Below are 21,582 nucleotides of genomic sequence, written 5' to 3'. Positions count from 1 at the left end.
CCAAAAACCTGTAGTCCTTGGTGTAAGGTGAGTAAATACTCAAATAAAAACTGTAGTCCTTGGTGTAAGGTGAGTAAATACTCAAATAAAAACTGTAGTCCTTGGTGTAAGGTGAGTAAATACTTAAACCAAAAACCTGTAGTCCTTGGTGTTAGGTGAGTAAATACTCAAATAAAAACTGTAGTCCTTGGTGTAAGGTGAGTAAATACACAAATAAAAACCTGTAGTCCTTGGTATAAGGTGAGTAAATACTCAAATAAAACCTGTAGTCCTTGGTATAAGGTGAGTAAATACTCAAATAAAACCTCACTTTCAGAGGTTGACAGGTACAAACCTGAAATTCTTTGAAAATGAAAGATAAAATTATCTTTAGTGTATTCTTATTTTTTCTGTCTATCCATCCTTCTGTCAAACCAATTTGAGCCGGGGCTTTTGTGTCCACAAACTAATTCCTCTTTTATTTGTTGATATAGTATACGTAGTGAGAAATTTATGTTGAAAATATACCATTTTATTTACTGTTGTGTTAAATATCTGTTTTAGACTGTGTTATTTAAAGTTGATTGACAACAATCTGTGTTGATTTTATAGCTTTTATTGACGGGATTCCTGTTTTTATTTTATAGGGAACAGCGTGTTACAGCACTATTGGTGGGAATATTGAGTGGATTGTCTGTGTTTATGACACCGATTTTAACGGTAATCTTAATTTATCATTCCTTAATAGAGATAAACCAATTCAATTCTTAGTTCTAGAATTTTAAAGTAAGATATTGAAGTGTATATCCATTGCAAAAATATCGGTTAAAAAAATTTAAATTTCATTATTTCTAGACAAAATTTGCTATTTGTTCATGTTTCAACAATGTTGATTATTCAAAATGCACAAAAGCATTTATGAGTTAACAGTAATAAACATGATAAATTACCCCAAAAAAATAAATCACAAATTTTGCTAAATATGGTGTCTAGTTGTCCAATATGTACTTTATTTGGCCTTTTTAACTTTTTTTGATTCGAGCATCACTGATGAGCCTTTTGTAGACAAAACGCGCGTCTGGGGTATATATAAAATTTAGTCCTGGTATCTATGATGAGTTTATTCCCATGGAGTAACTCTTGTATTCTTATTACAATCGAACACTTTAGAAATGCAGATCCAATGTTTGTAAATGTAAGTTTCTGCTCAGTAGTTTTAACAAACATATCACATGTTTATAAATTGAAGTTTTTTACAACAATATACTTTTTATGCCCCATTTATGGGCATTATGTTTTCTGGTCTGTGCGTCCATCCGTCCGTCTGTTCGTTCGTTCGTCCGTTCGTCCGTCTGTCCCATGTCAGGTTAAAGTTTTTGGTCGAGGTAGTTTTTGATGAAGTTGAAGTCCAATCAACTTGAAACTTAATATATATGTTCTGTATGATATGATCTTTCTAATTTTAATTCCAAATTAGAGATTTAACCCCATTTTCACGGTCCACTGAACATAGAAAATGATAGTGCGGATGGGGCATCCGTGTACTGGGGACACATTCTTGTTTACTAATTTTTTTCCTGTATATTATTTCTGTGTGTATTATCTTTGAATTTTTGAATTTTTGTAGATCATTCCTATGCCTGTCCTATATGGTGTGTTCTTATACATGGGTGTAGCTGCTCTCAAAGGCATGCAGGTAATATTTACTAACATTTTTGCACCTACTTTTAATAAGAAACACATGAAAGTTTCCATTCAAATGAGATCTTATTGAATATATAAATCTACAAATTAATTTTGAATCCCTACTGAATCATATAAAATTGGGTTTGAACCCACCCCCAAATGATCAAAGATTCTAACATGGGCAGTACATCAGTATGGACTTAAATCTGATCCTAATAACTTTCTGACGGCAAGAAACAATCACTTTATAAATGTGACATAGATTTTTTTATTTAAGGAATGACTGTAATATTTTTATGCCCCACCTACGATAGTAGAGGGGCATTATGTTTTCTGGTCTGTGCCTCCGTTCGTCCGTCCGGTTAAAGTTTTTGGTCGAGGTAGTTTTTGATGAAGCTGAAGTCCAATCAACTTGAAACTTAGTACACATGTTCCCTATGATATGATCTTTCTAATTTTAATTCCAAATTAAAGTTTTGACCCCAATTTCACGGTCCACTGAACATAGAAAATGATAGTGAGAGTGGGGCATCCGTGTACTATGGACACATTCTTGTTTCTGTCTATGAAGAAATAACATAAAAAATGTGGTGCACACTGAATAACACACGTAGCAGGTTATTTAACAGTGTGCACCACATTTTTTATGTTATTTTGAATAGACAGAAATAATATTACAGTCATTTCTTATAATTAGGGCCCTGCCAAAGGCGGGTCGCCCTAAAGTGATCAGTCCGTCCGTCCGTCCGTCCGTCCGTCCGTCTGTCCGTCCGTCCGTCCGTAACACTTTGTGTCCGCTCCATATCTAGAGAACCATTATGATTTCATACTTTATACTTTACATGTTTATTAACCACCACCAGAGGGCGTGTCATGATGTATGTACAACTTCCTAGGTCAAAGGTTAAGGTAAAAAAACTTTGGTTTCAGTTGACAACCCTGTGTCCTGTGGTGAAGATCGTGTCCGCTCTATATCTTGAGAACCGTTATGATTTCAAAGTTTATGCTTGACATGTATATGAACCAACACCAGAGGGTGTGTCATAATTTATGAACCACTGCCTAGGGCAAAGTTCAAGGTCAAAAACTTTGGTTTCAGTTGACAATCCCATGTCCTATGGTAAAGATTGTGTCCGCTCTATATCTTGAGAACCGTTATCATTTTAAAGTTTATACCTGAAATGTATATAAACCAATATCAGAGGGTATGTCATAATTTATGTACAACTTCCTAGGTCAAAGGTCAAGGTCAAAAACTTTGGTTTCAGTTGACAACCCCATGTCCTATGGTAAAGATCGTGTCCGCTCTATATCTTGAGAACCGTTATCATTTCAAAGTTTATACTTGACATGTATATAAACCAACACCAAAGGGTGTGTCATAATTTATGTGCAACTTCCTAGGTCAAAGGTCAAGGTCAAAAACTTTGGTTTCAGTTGACAACCCCATGTCCTATGGTAAAGATCGTGTCCGCTCTATATCTTGAGAACCGTTATCATTTCAAAGTTTATACTTGACATGTTAATAAACCAACACCAAAGGGTGTGTCATAATTTATTTACAACTTCCTAGGTCAAAGGTCAAGGTCAAAAACTTTGATTTCAGTTGACAAACCCATGTCCTATGGTAAAGATACAATTTTTTAATGCACATTATTCACAGCGGGGCCCACAGAGATGGCTCCCATCTCAATGATATCTAGTTTAATTCTGAATTCCATTTTAAACCGTGGAAAACCATGAAAAAACGTTGATGACGTCACGGTCACATGACTAAATTATGTCTATGGGCTCATAACAAAATAACGTCAGCCAATCAGAAGACGCGTTACATCCAAAATTAAATTATATTGCGATGTTAAATTTTATGGGAACTTGTTTGATTTTACGTAATGGCAGACAAATTTGTGTACAAGTTTTAATATGTTTATCACCAACATTAAACTAACAGCATATCACCAACATTAAACTAACAGCATATCACCAACATTAAACAAACAGCAAAATTGATTTATTTTTTAAAATTTTATTGTAATTCTGTTTTTTTTTCTTCTTTCAGTTGACGGACAGAATCTTAATCTTGTTGATGCCAACCAAATATCAACCAGATCACATATTCCTACGCCACGTTAAAACCACAAGAGTACATTTATTTACTCTCATTCAAATTCTTTGTCTGGCTGTATTATGGGCAATTAAGACCACTAAATCAATTTCAATCGTTTTCCCCGTGATGGTCTTGGGAACATGCTTCGTCAGAAAGGCAATAGAAAAAGTCTTCACTCACGATGAACTGAAATGGCTTGATGATATTATGCCTGATGATAGTAAGAAGAAGAAAGAAGATGAAGAAGAATTGAAAGAGGATGATGATGGTGATGAAGAAGTAAGAAAACTCTGTCAATAGTAGACACATTTGAGCTGTTTAGTTTAGTTAAAACATATTTATTTATAGCGGATTGGGAAACAAGTTAATGCAACTTATAGTAATCCCTTTCCACCTTGCGGATGCAAGTGCTGCCTTGTAGCGGCATTAGCCTACTCTTTTTCGAAATCTACAAGGGTGTCTTATGTGCAAGAAATATTGCTCTCTCTTAACATGGATCTGTCATTTATCGTCCCCTTCAGACACACTATCATCGTTTCTTATGCAAGTAATCATATACATGTACATGCAAAAGATTGTCATTTATTTTGTAGCATTCAGCTCATTTTTAAAACAGTTACATACTGGGTATTGAGGTTTTTTTCAACCCTGAAATAAGTAAACAGATGTATTGATATTCATTTGCATAAGGTCGATTTCTATTATTATTATAATAATGTAGATGCATGTTAATTAAGAAAGAAACTACTATAATTATGCATATGGGTTTTTGCTCATTGTTGAAGACTGTTCTGTGAACTGTAGCTGTTAATTTCTATGTCATTTGAAATGTTGGAGAGTTGTCTTATTGGAAATTATACTACATTTTTTTTCGAATTTTACTCCAATTAATATTGAGTTGTAAATACTCCAAAAAAAAAAAAAAAATTTCTTCACACTTTTCTCAAAAACTTCTCATGACTTCAGATTTGATCAGCAACTTCACAGTGATGAGTTGTAATGTGCATGAGTGTCTATCAGACACCCATTTCCTTTTCTATAACTTTGAATTACTGTGAAAAAAGGGGGGATATAATTAGCACACGCAAGCATGTATCTTAGCTTGTAAATATTATTTGTTCAAATTTTAAGTTTTTTGTATAGTAATAATAACATCCAACTAAGATATTTTGTTACAAGAAATAACCCAATTTTTTCTGATTTATTTTTTTCAGACTGAAAGTTTACTAGGTGATGAAAAGCGAAGACTGAATGAAATGAAAGCTATATATGGTCAGGGAGATAAATTTGGTGGTACTAAGACACCTTTCGCCCAGGATCGTGTGAATATTACAGAGGAGGTAAATAAAACAGGAATCTGGTTACAAGTCAGACGTGACTCGATGCCTGTTATACGAGATCCTGACCAGAACAATGGAGGACTTCACAATAGGTTAGGAAATAATAAAAAAAGGGGGAGAAATTACAAAAAAAAAAAAAAAACATGGCCAAATTTAACCAAACTCGGCCACAATCAATATTCAGGTATTTTGTTTAAAAAATGTTTCTGATGACCCTGTCTGCCAACCAACATTGCTGACATGGTTAAAAAAAACATGGGGGTAAGATGCAGTTTTTATACGACCGCAAAAATTTTAATTTTTCGTCGTATATTGCTATCACGTTGGCGTCGTCGTCGTCCGAATACTTTTAGTTTTCGCACTCTAACTTTAGTAAAAGTGAATAGAAATCTATGAAATTTTAACACAAGGTTTATGACCACAAAAGGAAGGTTGGGATTGATTTTGGGAGTTTTGGTCCCAACATTTTAGGAATTAGGGGCCAAAAAGGGCCCAAATAAGCATTTTCTTGGTTTTCGCACTATAACTTTAGTTTAAGTAAATTGAAATCTATGAAATTTTGACACAAGGTTTATGACCACAAAAGAAAGGTTGGGATTGATTTTGGGAGTGTTCGTTCTAACAGTTTAGGAGTTAGGGGCCAAAAAAGGGCCCAAATAAGCATTATTCTTGGTTTTCATACAATAACTTTAGTATAAGTAAATAGAAATCAATGAAATTTAAACACAAGGTTTATGAACACAAAAGGAAGGTTGGGATTGATTTTGGGAGTTTTGGTCCCAACAGTTTAGGAATAGGGGCCAAAAAGGGCCCCAAATAAGCATTATTCTTGGTTTTCGCACCATAACTTTAGTATAAGTAAATAGAAATCTATGAAATTTAAACACAAGGTTTATGACCATAAAAGGAAGGTTAGGTTTGATTTTGGGAGGTTTGGTCCCAACAGTTTAGGAATAAGGGGCCCAAAGGGTCCAAAATTGAACTTTGTTTGATTTCATCAAAAATTGAATAATTGGGGTTCTTTGATATGCCGAATCTAACTGTGTATGTAGATTCTTAATTTTTGGTCCCGTTTTTAAATTGGTCTACATTAAGGTCCAAAGGGTCCAAAATTAAACTAAGTTTGATTTTAACAAAAATTGAATCCTTGGGGTTCTTTGATATGCTGAATCTTAAAATGTACTTAGATTTTTTATTATTGGCCCAGTTTTCAAGTTGGTCCAAATTGGGGTCCAAAATTAAACTTTGTTTGATTTCATCAAAAATTGAATAATTGGGGTTCTTTGATATGACAAATCTAACTGTGTATGTAGATTCTTAATTTTTGGTCCTGTTTTCAAATTGGTCTACATTAAAGTCCAAAGGGTCCAAAATTAAACTAAGTTTGATTTTAACAAAAATTGAATTCTTGGGCTTTTTTGATATGCTGAATCTAAACATTTACTTAGATTTTTGATTATGGGCCCAGTTTTCAAGTTGGTTCAAATCAGGATCCAAAATTATTATATTAAGTATTCAGCAATAGCAAGAAATCTTCAATTGCACAGTATTGTGCAATAGCAAGCAATTTTCAATTGCACAGTATTGCGCAATAGCAAGAAATCTTCAATTGCACAGTATTGTGCAATAGCAAATATTTTCAATTGCACAGTATTGCGCAATAGCAAGAAATATCTAATTGCACAATATTGTGCAATAGCAAGAAATTTTCAATTGGAGTTATCTTTCTTTGTCCAGAATAGTAGTTGAATCAACTTATACAACTTATACAAAATACAATGTATATTCACTTTTACTACCAACTGATAAATTAAAACAATCTTTACCATTCAGTGATAACAAGCACTTTATTTTACATTTTAATATTTTATGATGTATTTAAATGAGTAGTTATTGTTGCAAACTCCATTAGGAATTTGAATTGAGATCAGTTTTGGAAAAAGGGAAAGGGGGATGTGAAAAAAAAATGGGGGGGGGGGTTAAATTTTTCTCATTTCAGATGTCATAAATAAAAAGAAAATTTCTTCAAACATTTTTTTGAGAGGATTAATATTCAACAGCATAGTGAATTGCTCAAAGGCAAAAAAAAATATTTTAAGTTCATTAGACCACATTCATTCTGTGTCAGAAACCTATGCTGTGTCAACTATTTAATCACAATCCAAATTTAGAGCTGAATCCAGCTTAAATGTTGTGTCCATACTTGCCCCAACTGTTCAGGGTTCAACCTCTGGGGTCGTATATAGCTGCGCCCTGCGGAGCATCTGGTTGGCTTTAATCTCTGAAACTTAATCAAAAGTATAATGATAGCATTATTTCATGCACCAACGTATACAAATATATATGGTTAGTGACACAGACTCATTGGAGCCTCTAGTTGGTTTTTTTTTGTAATATTTCTTTTTTTTTATGTTCTTTGTTTATTTTTTAGGAAAAATGGATCAAGAGATAAGAAAGATAAGAAACCTGCAGAAAAGACTTCTTTCTTTGTGGGTGAAGATGAAAGAACTCCTCTGAAAGAAGAACACGAAGAAGATGATATGGTTTAGATACATTTTGAATTATTTCAACATGTAAATTTTAAAATGTGAATCTTTAAAATGTGAACCTTGAAAATGTGAAAAATTTGAAATGTGAAATTTTTTTTGTAAATTTAAGTTTGTGAAGATTGATAGACACAAATTAATGTTTGTTTAACTTTTCTGATTTATCAAGTGAAGGATGGAAAATAGGATAATAAGTCTTTTCCTGGTTGTGAAAAAGATTTAATACAAATGATTTATGTAGAAAGTTAAATATAATTTCATTTTAGTGCTCAGATGCTTCTAGTCAGAAATTGTTGAATTTCAAAAGATGATTGTAAATTTCTACTGAAGATAAAAATCTGTTTTCCATCCAAAGCTATTGTAGTTTTATTTGTATCATTATGAATATACAATATTATTAAGAACTTAAGTTGAGGCAGTTTAAATTCAAACTTAAAAAATGAATAATATTTATTCATATGTTGATCGTATACTTCTTATTATTTAATATAGTTTTACATACTCAAATGTTTTGTTTAGTTATATCTACTGTTTGTTGTATAAAGATCACTATAAGATGTTTAGTATAGTTTTATAATGGACAATTTATCTATTGTTGAGATATGGCATATATTTTTTTTATAGTTTTTGTGAAGTACTAACATGAATTTTCAATATATTCATGAAATGTATAAATGCCAGTTGAGATTTTCAGAGTATTTTTAAATTTTTATTGTGCATTTTTGGCACAAATTTTGAAACTATCTCTATTTTTGTTTTAATTAATCAAAGAAATAAGTCTTCCAATGCTAGATGATGTCCTTCGTGTTAATTTGCAACTGCTTTAAAGCAATGCTTTTGACTGTATTGTTATTTGAGTACAGATGGAATAGATTAATACAGTTTCTTACATTATGATATGATCCAATGCAAAGATCTTGCCAAAGGAAATTTTGATTGATGAAGTTATACAAATACTCTATTTTGGCAAAACATATGAATCTGAATCTCATATTTATTAAAACCTCTCTAAACAATCTTGAATAATTTTTTTTTATAATCCTGACCTTTATAGATTTTTGATAGATTTCTATTTTTGTTTAATACAATCCTGAACTGTATAAAATTTGATAAGATCTGTGTTTTTTTTAATTCTAAATATTACCTTATAATTGTTTAAAATGAAAATATTATTTTATGAATCTCCCTAACGAACCAAAGTGCTTTGAACTGGTGTAATATATGAGTCATAATATTCTAGGATAAAACTAAAAAAAAAATGATTTAAGCATAATATGTTCATATTGTTACATAAGTGCTAGTCAAATTCATGTGACCCTCATGTGACACTCATGTGACACTCATGTAAGTAGTTTGTTTCCTTGTTTTAGATCTTTTTCATTTATTTAGTTTGATTAAAACTGTTAGGTCAGTGGGAATAAAGTTACATGTTTTATGTTGGCATTTGGTTCAACCCTAAAATAGTGCTTCAGATGATCTGTGCCTGTTAGTATGTCTAATGTGATGGAATCTCAACTTTCAAATATTTATCTTAGAATTTTATTTTTGTAATGCTTCATTTTAATATAAGGACCCTGATTTTAAAAATTAAATTTAGTTATTTTTTTTTACATCTGTGTACATAAGAATCTGTTTGATTTTGCTAAGTAATTGATTTCTTGTAATTCAATGATTTTTATTAGAAAAAAAAATGTGCAATTAATTTATCTTTGCTATTAATTAAATTTGTTAATTTAAGTCATTAATCTAAGACATGTTTATTGTTATATTTAAAGTGCAGTATGTTGTTTGTATATTACATTTAAAACAACAAATATCAATAAATTAAAAAAATATTTTTTTAAATATTGTATATTTAAATGCTATATTTTATTATTACATTCAATTAAAGCTTACATTTTTATTTTATTCATTTAAAGCTTATTTTTACCAGTTACCTAAATTTTTACTTCTCATTGCCTTTTCCTACCTGTGTCCGACAAATTATGGATATTTGATATAACTAATTTGAATGCATAAACAAATTACACATGTAAATATTTTTAATGATTTATACATATAAGCATTTTATACTGATGGTGGAATCATATTCTGACTGGAAATATCACTTTAATTTCAAATGATTTCAAAATCACTTTGGTTGATCCCACGTATAAATCAAGGTTTAATATGATAATAGATAAACTTATTAGGATTTTTTTATTTCAGCATTTGCTATTGTGTATATATATACTGAAAATCATTCTACAGTTTATGTTCTGTAATCATAAATAATTATTTAAATTTTTTAGTGATAGATATTTTAATTTGAAATTTCACAGCTAGGCATGTGTTATGCTACATTTATGTAAATAAACTCACCAAAGAAACCAGAAAATCACTCATTATCAAATATTTCTTATGAGCACAATTTTCAGATGTCACCAACCTCATAACAGTTCAAACCAGTATCAGATTAAGAGTCTCTGTCAGATAAATGATTGATACAGCTTGTTTAAATAACTTTTTATATCATTTTTACAGCCACAGGCTCTATTCCAATCTAAGCAATTTTTTTGTAAGCTACATTTGGTAACATCATGGATAACTGTTAAAGAACAAGGCTTAAAGGGGGAAGACCTTGGTTCAGGGAGATAACTCTTTAAATTAGTTAAGCGTTTGTAAAAGTCAAGTTCATCAATGTATTTTAAGCATTTACCTGAAACAGATTGAAAATAATCTATGTAACCTAGAAGCTTAGAATATATTTTTGAAAATGGTTGACACAAACGTACTGATGATTTTAAGAGTTATTTCCCTTTACCTAGGTCTACCTCCTTAAATCCAATAATACATATCATTATATTTATATTCTAATTTTGCTTTGCAGAAATCAACAAGGAGCTTTTATTTTATGCTAAACATGTATTTGAATATACACAAGACTTTGTAAGAATATGCAAATTGTTATGAATATTCATTTTGAATTTTCGTTATTATGTATGTGATAACCATTATTGATTTAAAATAATAAAACAGGATATAATTTTTCATGAATTGTTTCTTGTTTATGCATTACCTAAAGATACCATAAGAAATTTGTAGTACATTTACTATTTCGAATTTTGATAATCATAATAACAGCATCATAGTTCTTTAATTATTATGTGGTATGAATGCCAATGAGAAAACTATTCCCAATAGACCAAACGATGAATAAAATAATTATTGGATACCAAACGTCCTTCGACAATGAGAAAATAAACATAAACATATGGTCAGCTTTAAAGTCCCCACTTGAACAGTTTGAAACACTTTAAACTAAAAAAAGCTGACAACCTCATTAATACAATACAATTAACAAAAAAACAGACATGAACCAACGACTGAATTACTGGTTTCTGACTGAGAAAGTTGAAAACTGAGTTTGACAGGGCTAAAACATCACCCACCTGAAAGGGAAAATTAAAAATAGGAAAGGAAAAATTGTCCCTTATTTAGTTTCCCGTGTGAAAGTGAAATATCCAAATCTGAAATTGGAAAATTTTTGCTCTCTGTATTTGGTTTATTTAAAGTTAGTTCGCCTAATGTTGGAATCAGCACTACGAACAATGAAGATACCTTCCTTAATTTAAAATGATTTCAAAAATATAAAAACAGCATGCTAGTATTTCAATAACGTCATATTTGCTTTCCCCTACCAAAGTACTGGCTACTAAGTTGGTGATATCCTCAAGAGCTAAGTCTTCAGGCAATGGTATCTACTCATTGGATGTAATAACTACAAATTTAACTGCACCAGTTGTGTATTTTGACATTCAGTGTCTTCAGTTATGCTGGATAATGGAATGTTTTATGAACCACAAAAGGCAATAAACATTGATTCCTTGGTTTCATTAATTACATGTATTGGTTTCATGTCATGAATTTATAAACTCTTTCCTTTCCTTTCATCCTAAAAGCATTTGTTGCACAGAAGTGAATAATGACGGTCAATAAAAACGTGACAGTTATTATCAATTCGTTTGGTGTGTTTGAGATTTTGATTTTGCCATTTGATTAGGGACTTTCCGATTGGGTTTTTGAGATTTTTTTTTGCACCCCTTCGTAAGCCATGTACAAAACATGCTAGTGATTACATTATTATTCAATTCGTCAATGGGTCCTATTTTGTTATACACCTGCCGTGTGCTGTACACATGCATCTGATCTTTTAAAGACGACACGAACTGAGCAAAATACAGTTAGCTGTAATTAACGAATTAAAAATATTTTGCATAACTGTTTCCAGCTTAAAAAAGTGAAGCGTTACTGAATAGTCTTTTGTACAATCATGAACAAAATTTCAAAATTATCGCAATCTTTACATTTCAGTGCTCATAGGCACTTTGATCTTAAAATTGTTAATACATCCACAAACAAAATAAGTCATATTCAACAAAAGTCCATTGAACGTAGATGTTCAAATCAAAACAACTTTTGATTTGCCATTTGATAAGGGACTTTCCGTTTAGAGTTCAGTATTTTTGTGACTTTACTTCAAACAGTAAGTGAAAAAGCAGCAACAAACCTGTATAGATTAAACAAATGTATAACGGTTACCCCTGACTTCATTTATTATTAGACATATCTTCTGTTATTTCGGTTTAAATAGGAAAATTGTATTGAAACAATGTAGATGTTACTCAATCTTTAGTTTCAATGTAGTGTTTTGTGGACCGTGTATCTTTTTTAAATATTTTATCGTAACTGCCATGCTGTTTTTATGTGAGTTTTGTGACTTTTAAATGATCGTTTCGTTTCTTTATCTAATTTTCTAAATGTTGTCAATGCGAATAATGTAACATTGTTCGGTGATCGAGTCAGTGAGGAAAGGTCGCATATTTAACGTATTTTTTGTAAAATAGACTTTTAAGTACTTTATCTTATTCTGAGACAACTATTACACATGATTCTGACACTACTTTTACATATGTGTTATAGTAAGTAGTCTCACAGAGGCGGATTTAGAGGGGGGCCCAGGGGGCCCGCCCCCCCCTTTTTTGGGAAAAAATTTGGTTGCTTATATAGGGAATCACTGAAGCGTGACTGGAGCGGGCCCCCTCTTAGGTCAGTCAGTGGGCCCCCACTTATGAAAATTTCTGGATCCGCCACTGGTCTCAGGCTTATTTTTGTACCTTTGATAACTATTTATAGCACAAGCAGTGACATTTACAAGTTTTAAGGTTAACCATCTAAAGGAACATTCGTAATACGCTTTCTGTTGTTTATATATATATATACATTGTCGTTACACCTTTATATCTTAACGATTTCAAATAAAGCGTAACTAAACTTTATCCGTTATTGAAAAGATTATAAAAGTTTAACACTACGACATTTAATAGAGTGCGTTTCAATTCATTTCATAATTGAATATTACGCTGAATGTAAAATTATTGACATCAATATACTTTTTATACCTATATCAAAAAATAATATCAAATGAATTTATCTCAGGAGCATGATTTTGAAAGCAGCGCACACGACGATGTCTAATTGTTTGTTCCCCTATAGTCCATCAGCTGGTAAAGTAAAATTACAGTTCTGTGTTACACTCCAGGGTACCGCAATTTTTTGGTATAAGTCTAAAGAGTAATGTCTTAAGAATATTTTAAGAGATGTTAGACTTTTGAAAAAGTGTCCGAAAGGCGTTAAAAGGGGTCTTATTTAAGAGTATATCAAAAATTTTGTTTAACACATATAAACAGAAAATAGAAAAAATAACCAAGTATTCGGTACAATTTCTCTTATTAAGGTAGCACAATACAAAGATTTTTCATCCCCAATCAGACATCTTTAAACTGATGTAATTCAACTCATCTTTCTTTAAATTATATAAATGAGGTACCAAAAGAAAGAAGAAGGATTAATCTTTCAAATTGTGATAATTTCGTTATGACATAATTATTACATAATTAATTGTTATGTAATTAGTTGCCATTCTGTGATGTCCATATTTGAATGAATTTAGCTTCTTTGTTCTTCATAGCATCCTAAAATTTTGTATAAATTCTTGCACAATACAGTTTGACCTCCAAAACTGTGTCTCAGATTTTTCCTATTGTATTTCATTCTCTCATAAATCTTCAATGAAGTTTGCAACATCAATTCATTAGAGACCACTAAATTCAATTGGGTATAAAATTTGTTCTGTTGATGTTTTTGGAAATCTGAGACACAGTTTTGGAGGTCAAGCTGTGTAGTACAAGAATCTACAAAATATTTTGGGATGCTATGAAGAACAAAAACGCTAAATTCATTCAAGTGTGGACATCACAATATAGCGACTAATTACATAATAATTAATTATGTAATAATTATGTCATAATGAAATTATCACAATTTGAAAGAGTAATCTTTCTTCTTTCTTTTGGTACCTCATTTATAATATATAAAGAAGGATGAAATGAATTACATCAGTTTAAAGTTGTCTGATTGGGAGTGAAAAAATCTTTGTATTGTGCTACCTTAACAACACAATCATCACATTTTAAGGTCATGAAGAAGGTCAATCCATAGAATCATCTTCATTTTCGTCAACGCCATCTACCGAATCATCACCATCATCTTCATCATCTTCGTCGTCATCGTCAGCCATATCAACGATTTGATTATTCTTGTTGCTACAATCACCCGTACATTTGCAGCAATCTGTACAGGATAAACCTTGTCGAACACATGAACATCTTTTGGTTGCACACCCAGTTATACATGAACAGCTTATCAGTATCAATAAAGCATCTTACGCTGGCGTTTGGTCTAGCCAATTAATGCTGATCAAATCGTTCTTAACAATCAATTAATGGTTGTTTGACGATGGAACAGTGTTGTGTTGAAGAACAGATTTCATAATCTTTGCCTGAAAGTTGGCTCGTTTGATGAGCTTTAACATTGCAGCTTTTGTTGGGGGCAGTAGATGACAAATGAATGTTTTTTGCATTGCAAAAAATTCTGAATATTAATTCATTGATGTTATTATTATCGTATCCATATATAGCACACAAAAACCTCTCGAGTGTTTTTGACAGTTCTTCGCATACCTCTTCAAAATTTTCACCAAGACGGGATAGACCTTCTGAAAACTTCTCAGAACGTGTCAAAACGCCGAAGGCTTTGTTTTTCCCTAACCAGACAATAAATCACAACCAGTAAAGGCGTGAAATCCTGACAGTGCTCTACAAACATTCTCCCTTAATTTTGCGCACATTGATTGCACATTAAATAATCTGCATTTGTAAGACGTACCTATCAGAAGAATAATATTTGAACTGATACAATTCTGAAAATAGCAGGCCAATACTTCCACATCAGATTGATTTTATGACAATGGAATCGTTTCCTTTGTCAGCTGCGTGTTTTGCACGAATAAACATTTTTTGTCGGCTTCTTCCTGTTTGCTTAGAAGCTGAGTGCATTTTACACTTGTCACTATTTCATTTTCAACAGTGATACAAAAAAACCAATTCCTTCGAGTGTAAATCTATAGGATTGTTTACTCCATTCCGACACAAGGATTTAACAAGAGCATCTTTGTTTCTACTAACTGACAAACATTTCTTCCATTGCCGAGGACACGATTGTGATGGTCTCGAAATTGTTGTAATGATTTGCTCTCCCAAGGACCTGCGATCCCGTTCTATTTTTTTTATGGATATTATGGGATACTGATCAGTGACAAAATCAATACGGGGAGCTCTTTTTGAAACTAAAAGGATGGTTTTAAAAACAACATTTGCCAAATCAGAAAAAGTACTTGGTATCCTTGTGATGGATTGAATGACTGCCATGTCATCAACTATCCACATGCTTTTTCAGGAATAGCTTGCATTTGTTTAACGCCCTTTTCTAAAAGACCAGCAAGGACATATTTATTTGTCTTTACAGGTGTACTATCAACGTTTACAAGAGACCATGTAAGAGGACCTTATTCAAACTTGAGGACCTCTCGCATATCCAACTGTCTTGTCTGGGCTATCACAAGCAGGCGACTAAAAAGATTTATATCTGCTTTCAATGTGTTGTTGTTCTTATCAGTTATTAACTGCTTACCTTTTATTTCATTTGTTGAAAATGTAAGCAATGATTTTCTTTTAATTGGTTTGAAAATGCCTTTTGAACAAGCCGTTCCCTGATGAAATTGTCTGATGCCAACTTTCCCTTTTCATACGCGTCACACATTAATTCAGAAGAAGAAACAGTACCCGAGGACAAGCCTGGTAGCTGCTCAGATGTCTCAAATGGATTTGTCCAGCTTTGCAGTGTTTGAACCAATTTCAAAACGTCAGTTTCATCTCACTTCATTCGAGTTTTGTCAAGTTCTCTTTGTGTGGATGTTTCAGGATTAACTATTCATGCCAAATCTCGACATTTTGATGATATTGAAGCTCTTTCATGTGCATTTAGCAACCAACGTTTAAAAGAACCTTTATTCAAACTGAAACCAACAATGCCACCTCTTGTTTTGGTATCTTTGTTCAACGTTTGCTCGATTGTTTGGTCAACTGGAGATCTAGAAAATCCATGAGAGCTTCTCTAAACACAAAAACCACCAGATGTAAGATATACATGGGCATCAGGATATGTATTTGACAGATTTTGCATATGAAGCAAATAGACTGACATGTATCGGGAATAGTTTTGACGGTCATATGCGAAAAACCATGGTAACATTTTTTCAACACATGCCAAATGAAGTTCCAAATTACCTTCCCTTGTTGCTCTTATAAATACTAATAAAAGTTCGACCATTTCTATGTACGAATTCCAGAACTTTTTCATTAGTCCCTCACTTAGATTGCAATATACACTAAATGCCTCAAATAGTTTACCAACATAAGGTGACATTAGCAAGGTTTTTAAGTTGTCTTCTGTTACATTTGTCTGATTTGAGCTAAGATTGACAGAACAGATGCTGAAAATAAGAATCGAGAAATTCATTCTCATCATTTGAATTAAGCCAAGAACCAAATGCTTCCCAACGTAATCGTTCAAAAGCTTCAAATACAATTTTGAGCAATCGCAGCGCTCGATTATAATATTACCTTCAAAAACACAAGTCAAAGAACCTGACCAAATAAATCCAACAGGAGATCACCAAGCCCTGTATCGCCAAACTGTTTCCCAATGACTGCTATAAAAGCACATTAGTGTGACAATATGTACAACATTTATAAAACAATAGTGAAGCAATATATCTAAGTGAGAAGGAAAAAGGATGAAAAGCACTATCAAATGAGGAACAATGTACATATAACGAAAAGCAAATAAATAGTAACCAGATGGTATGTCAAATCGACATAATTTTGTGCCAAAGAAAGTAAAAAGTCTGAACAAATTCCCAAACTGACTATTTGACCTACGTTCAAAGCAATGTTTGTCGATTGAATGACTTAACAATCTTAACTCAATCACCACATAGCTAAAACACAAAATGAAAACAAGCACACCTTGATTGAGTTCGACAGAGTGCACCTTTTCAATAATAAAATTAACTTTAATTTGTAATTTTTTCATAAATATTTTGTTACATATTTACTTTATAAAATAATTTGTCTCACAAAAACAACATAATCGACAATTAAATGTTTGTTTTCAGTTGCAAATTGTTAAGCTTAAAGGTGGCACGGTAGTATTTGCATTCCAGAATTTAGGTTGCTCTTTTGTGTACCCTACTTAGGTAAATGTATCTAAACAGTGTGATTGGACAAAAAATACAGTATCAACTGAACACACTTTCCCAAACTGAGGGATGAATCAGGTGTAGAAAAATATGAAATAATTTTACATACGGATGAAAATGAATTTTTGAGAATTTTTTTAAATTTTGTATTCACTGCACCATAAAATACCTAAAAGTACTAGTAGCCTTAGGTTTTTAAAAATAGCAAAAAAAGTAAACGGTCATGATACATATTCAAATTCATTTCTGAATAGTAAATTGAAAGTACTTCAAGTAACTGTGAATGTAGAATTTTTTGCAGTGTTAGAAAGTGGTGAAAATTCTAAAAAGGCTATCATAATTTATCCCTTATGGGCCAGGAAATACGGCATAATCATGGTTTAGTCCCAGGTGGGACTAACATGATTTAGTCCCAGGTGGGACTAAACCATGATTATATATATGATTCATTATTTAAAAGCTGTTTATATATAATCATGGTTTAATCCCACCCATACGGAAAAATACTTCATTTAACATAGAAGGTGGGACTAAACCATGATTATATATAGGATTCATTCTTTAAAAACTGTTTATATATAATCATGGTTTAATCCCACCCATACGGAAAAATACTTCATTTAACATAGAAGGTGGGACTAAACCATGATTATATATAGGATTCATTCTTTAAAAACTGTTTATATATAATCATGGTTTAATCCCACCCATACGGAAAAATACTTCATTTAACATAGAAGGTGGGACCAAACCATGATTATATATAGGATTCATTCTTTAAAAACTGTTTATATATAATCATGGAAATACTACCGTGTCACCTTAGTGCGTATATGTGCACTCATGTATGAATATATTGTCGACTGAATCGAAGACGGTGATGTGATGATTTCCGGTATTTCACGAGTATTTGCACATACATATGTTTTATTGAATAATTCATATTTTAGACGATATATACATACTGCAAATAGTTTAAACATTGCATACTGGTCAATTTTAATTCACAAAAACGGATAATTGTTTTTAATGTGAATAAACACTTTTTTAAAACAAAAAATCTTTTTACATGTAATATGACAGATCTATATCTCTTTTAGTTGTTTTAACCTATACCTTATTTTTTTTAATCGCTTTATATTAAAAATTTTAATTAAAAATTACTTAGTCGTGATAGCTAAATAAGGGGACCATTGTAAGGGACGTTTTTAAACCTCTTTTGGACATTTTTTTATGGTCTAACACCTTGTATTTTATTAATAAGATAATGAAGTTGAATTCTATCAAAAAAAAAATCGCGGTACCCTGGGGTGTAACACAAACTCCTTAACTAGAGCGCTTTTGAAAACTAGGCTAGCTGATGGACTACTATTCGATCTATTTGTTTGTTCATGTGCCTATTTCGTGTTGGTTATCATGTTTATCAGAGAGGTGTTTAATTAAAACACTCATAATTTTCGTGTGTTAAATAACCGAGAGTGAAGGATTTTGATTTGATTTGTTTTTTCATTTCATTTTCAATAATTGATAACCAATTCTGGATTTCGACCTGTAATTTTCACGTGAGTTTCATGTATATATGCCCGTTTGATGTGTTTTATCCTTTGATTCCATTGAATTTCACGTGACATTTGCTAAAAACAATTTTTTTTCAGGATTTCAATTTCATTTGAAAATTAAGACATTTTTCGAATTACTCTAGTTTTAAAGATTAACGTTAATTTTCTGTGAAAAAATTAAGATGAGTTTCCGACGTGAAACTCACATGTAAAAATTTGAATTCACGTAAAAAATGTGCCTATGTAGTTTAACAAGACAATAATAGTGATAATATTGAAAGAGTGCATAATTTGTAACGAAAAAAGTAAAAAATAAATTCATCAGAATCTAGTCAGATGCAATGAGTGCAGCCCACCACCACTCTAATTTTTATTTGATTAATTAAATCAGTCAGTTAAACTTGAAACTTGAAATTTGATTTAAAAATATTCTTCTCTTACTGTCCTGAAAGTATATCGCAAAGTGTTACAGCTCTCAAACTGCAGCCTTTATTGGAAAATTACTACCACATTCGTCTTACAAAGACAACAAGGTCAGGGTACTAGTATGTAAAATATTATGTTCAACCCACCAGATAGAAAGTTTTGGAATCATATCTTCAATGTTATTGTCTTTTAATGGCGCAATAGGAGGAATTCGCGATAGTGCATCTGCGTTTTGTTGCTTTCGACTGGATCTATGTTCACTTTGAAAATCATATTCCTGTAGGGTCAATGACCACCGTGCTAACCATCCAGCAGGGTCTTTAATGTTCATGAGCCATTTCAATGGATTATGATCAGTTATAATTGTTACTTTTCTTCCATAGAGATAATGTCTGAAATATTTCACAAGAGCTAAGGCTTCTGTTTCTATCACAGCATAATTGCGTTAGTTCGTTTTAAGTGTTCTATTTGCATACCTTTCACCTTCTGGTCCCTGTTGAGCCAAGACTATTCCAAGGCCTATATCACAAGTATCTGACATCAATAGGAGGAGGAAATTAAACTCCAAATAGTGTAGTAAAGAATATTGTGGTAGGGCCTGCTTAAACATGTCAAAGGTTCTTTCATTATTGTTGTCCCAAATGAATTTCGGCGACGTCGTAATTCCAGTCGCGATTATCAGTTTAACACCAGTGATAATACACTGATTTGTAGCAACATAAACATTATACACAAAATCACGTTTATTTCCAATCTTGAATTCCACATTTGATTTTCCAATGATATCAATTTTATCTAGGGATGTCAACGAGTACTCGAGTACTTGAGTATCGCTCGGTAGAACTGAGTATCGATTACCAAAATGATACTCGACTAATTGGATTCCTGTAAGAATGTGATAGCTTTCTTGAGCTTAAACAAAAAATATTTTTATTAAGAGCACCTCCCCAGACATTAAATATTAATCAAAATTAATAAAATAAAATACGATTCGAACGTTTGCGTTTAACTGTTATTTAAAATTTCTCCAAACTATGGTGGCCAGATGCGGCCATTTCGCCTTTTCGAGTTTTCGTGTTTTCTTCCTTCACTTTGCAAACGCGAAATCGGGAAATCAGTAAATCGAGAAAGCGAGAAAGCGAAATCGAGAAATTGAGAAATCGAGAAATTGAGAAATCGGGAAATAGGGAAATCGAGAAATAGGGAAATCGAGAAATAGGGAAATAGGGAAATCGAGAAATCGGGAAATCGAGAAATCGAGAAAGCAAAAACGCGAAATCGCGAAATGAATTTCTCGATTTCGCGTTGGAAAAGTGAGAGGAGAAAACACGAAAACACGAAAAGGGGAAATGGCCGCATCCGGCCACCATACCAAGCAGAGGTAGGATATATAAACTTCAGCACTTTTCCAAGGCTTACACTTTTAGCTATTCCCCAACAAGTGTACCGTCAGAACATACATGTATATCTTCATCAGCCGGACTGTTAGTTACCTAACAACGATGAGAAATAGCCTCGTCCCAGAAAAAGTTGACTAGATAATATTTTAAATCAGAAAAAAATAGTTGCACCCTGTGTCGACCCTCGAAATAATTAAAAGGTATCAGTAAGTTCTTATAATCACCCCTTTGTTGAACATTTAATGTGATATTTTACGGTTCCAAAATACTGTTGTTTGAGTAATCATTTTCTATAGATACTAATTAATTACTTGGTTAAATTATTGCCAGTTTACTTAATAAGTACATGTAATAAATAAGCTTTTAATTATGGTATAAAATTCCTTGGACTATTATCTAGACGTCCTAGGTAATAATATTGAGGGTTTAACGTTAATAACACAACGACCCACTATAAAAAAAAATGGGTATAATTTTGTGTTTCCATTTTGTAAATGTTTTACCGAGCAATATTCGATTAGTGAATCGTCACTGAATTGACATCCCTAAATTATCACCTGATTCCGAAGTGATAATACATTGCTTACTTCAGATACATCCCTCCTATTAACAAAGCAATCATTCAGAATACTAACTGTTAATCCTGTATCAACTAATATGGTCCGAGATTATTTTGACGTCCAACGGCTGTATTGCCAGACAAGGTGGGGAGGTGGGACGTCAGAGCTCGTCCCATATAACAAAATGGATATTTGCCCGTCCAAAATGGATGCACTGCTTCGTTGGGGACGTCCCACGGCCCCAGCTTGTCTGACAAACAGCCGTTGAACGTCAGAGTA

At 32.3% G+C, this 21,582-nt stretch overlaps 1 protein-coding gene across 8 annotated transcripts in view; it reads left to right on the top strand.

Moving 5' to 3' along the window:
* LOC143059034 (electroneutral sodium bicarbonate exchanger 1-like) overlaps nt 1-10,690 on the top strand; it is a 67,247-nt gene extending 56,557 nt beyond the window's left edge. For all 8 annotated transcript variants that reach the window (XM_076232514.1, XM_076232512.1, XM_076232513.1 and 5 more), the window contains 5 exons: nt 627-699; nt 1,607-1,675; nt 3,725-4,051; nt 4,987-5,204; nt 7,544-10,690. In XM_076232514.1, coding sequence (XP_076088629.1) covers nt 627-699; nt 1,607-1,675; nt 3,725-4,051; nt 4,987-5,204; nt 7,544-7,661 — 805 coding nt within the window. In that variant the 3' untranslated portion in view covers nt 7,662-10,690. The remainder of the gene's footprint in view (nt 1-626; nt 700-1,606; nt 1,676-3,724; nt 4,052-4,986; nt 5,205-7,543) is intronic.
* Nucleotides 10,691-21,582: the final 10,892 nt, after the last annotated feature.

The sequence above is a fragment of the Mytilus galloprovincialis genome, chromosome 14 (assembly GCF_965363235.1).
Source record: "Mytilus galloprovincialis chromosome 14, xbMytGall1.hap1.1, whole genome shotgun sequence".
In the NCBI taxonomy this organism is placed as follows: Eukaryota; Metazoa; Mollusca; class Bivalvia; order Mytilida; family Mytilidae; genus Mytilus; species Mytilus galloprovincialis.
The sequence above is the reverse complement of the archived record's forward strand: the minus strand, read 5'-3'. Positions and strand labels throughout refer to the sequence as shown.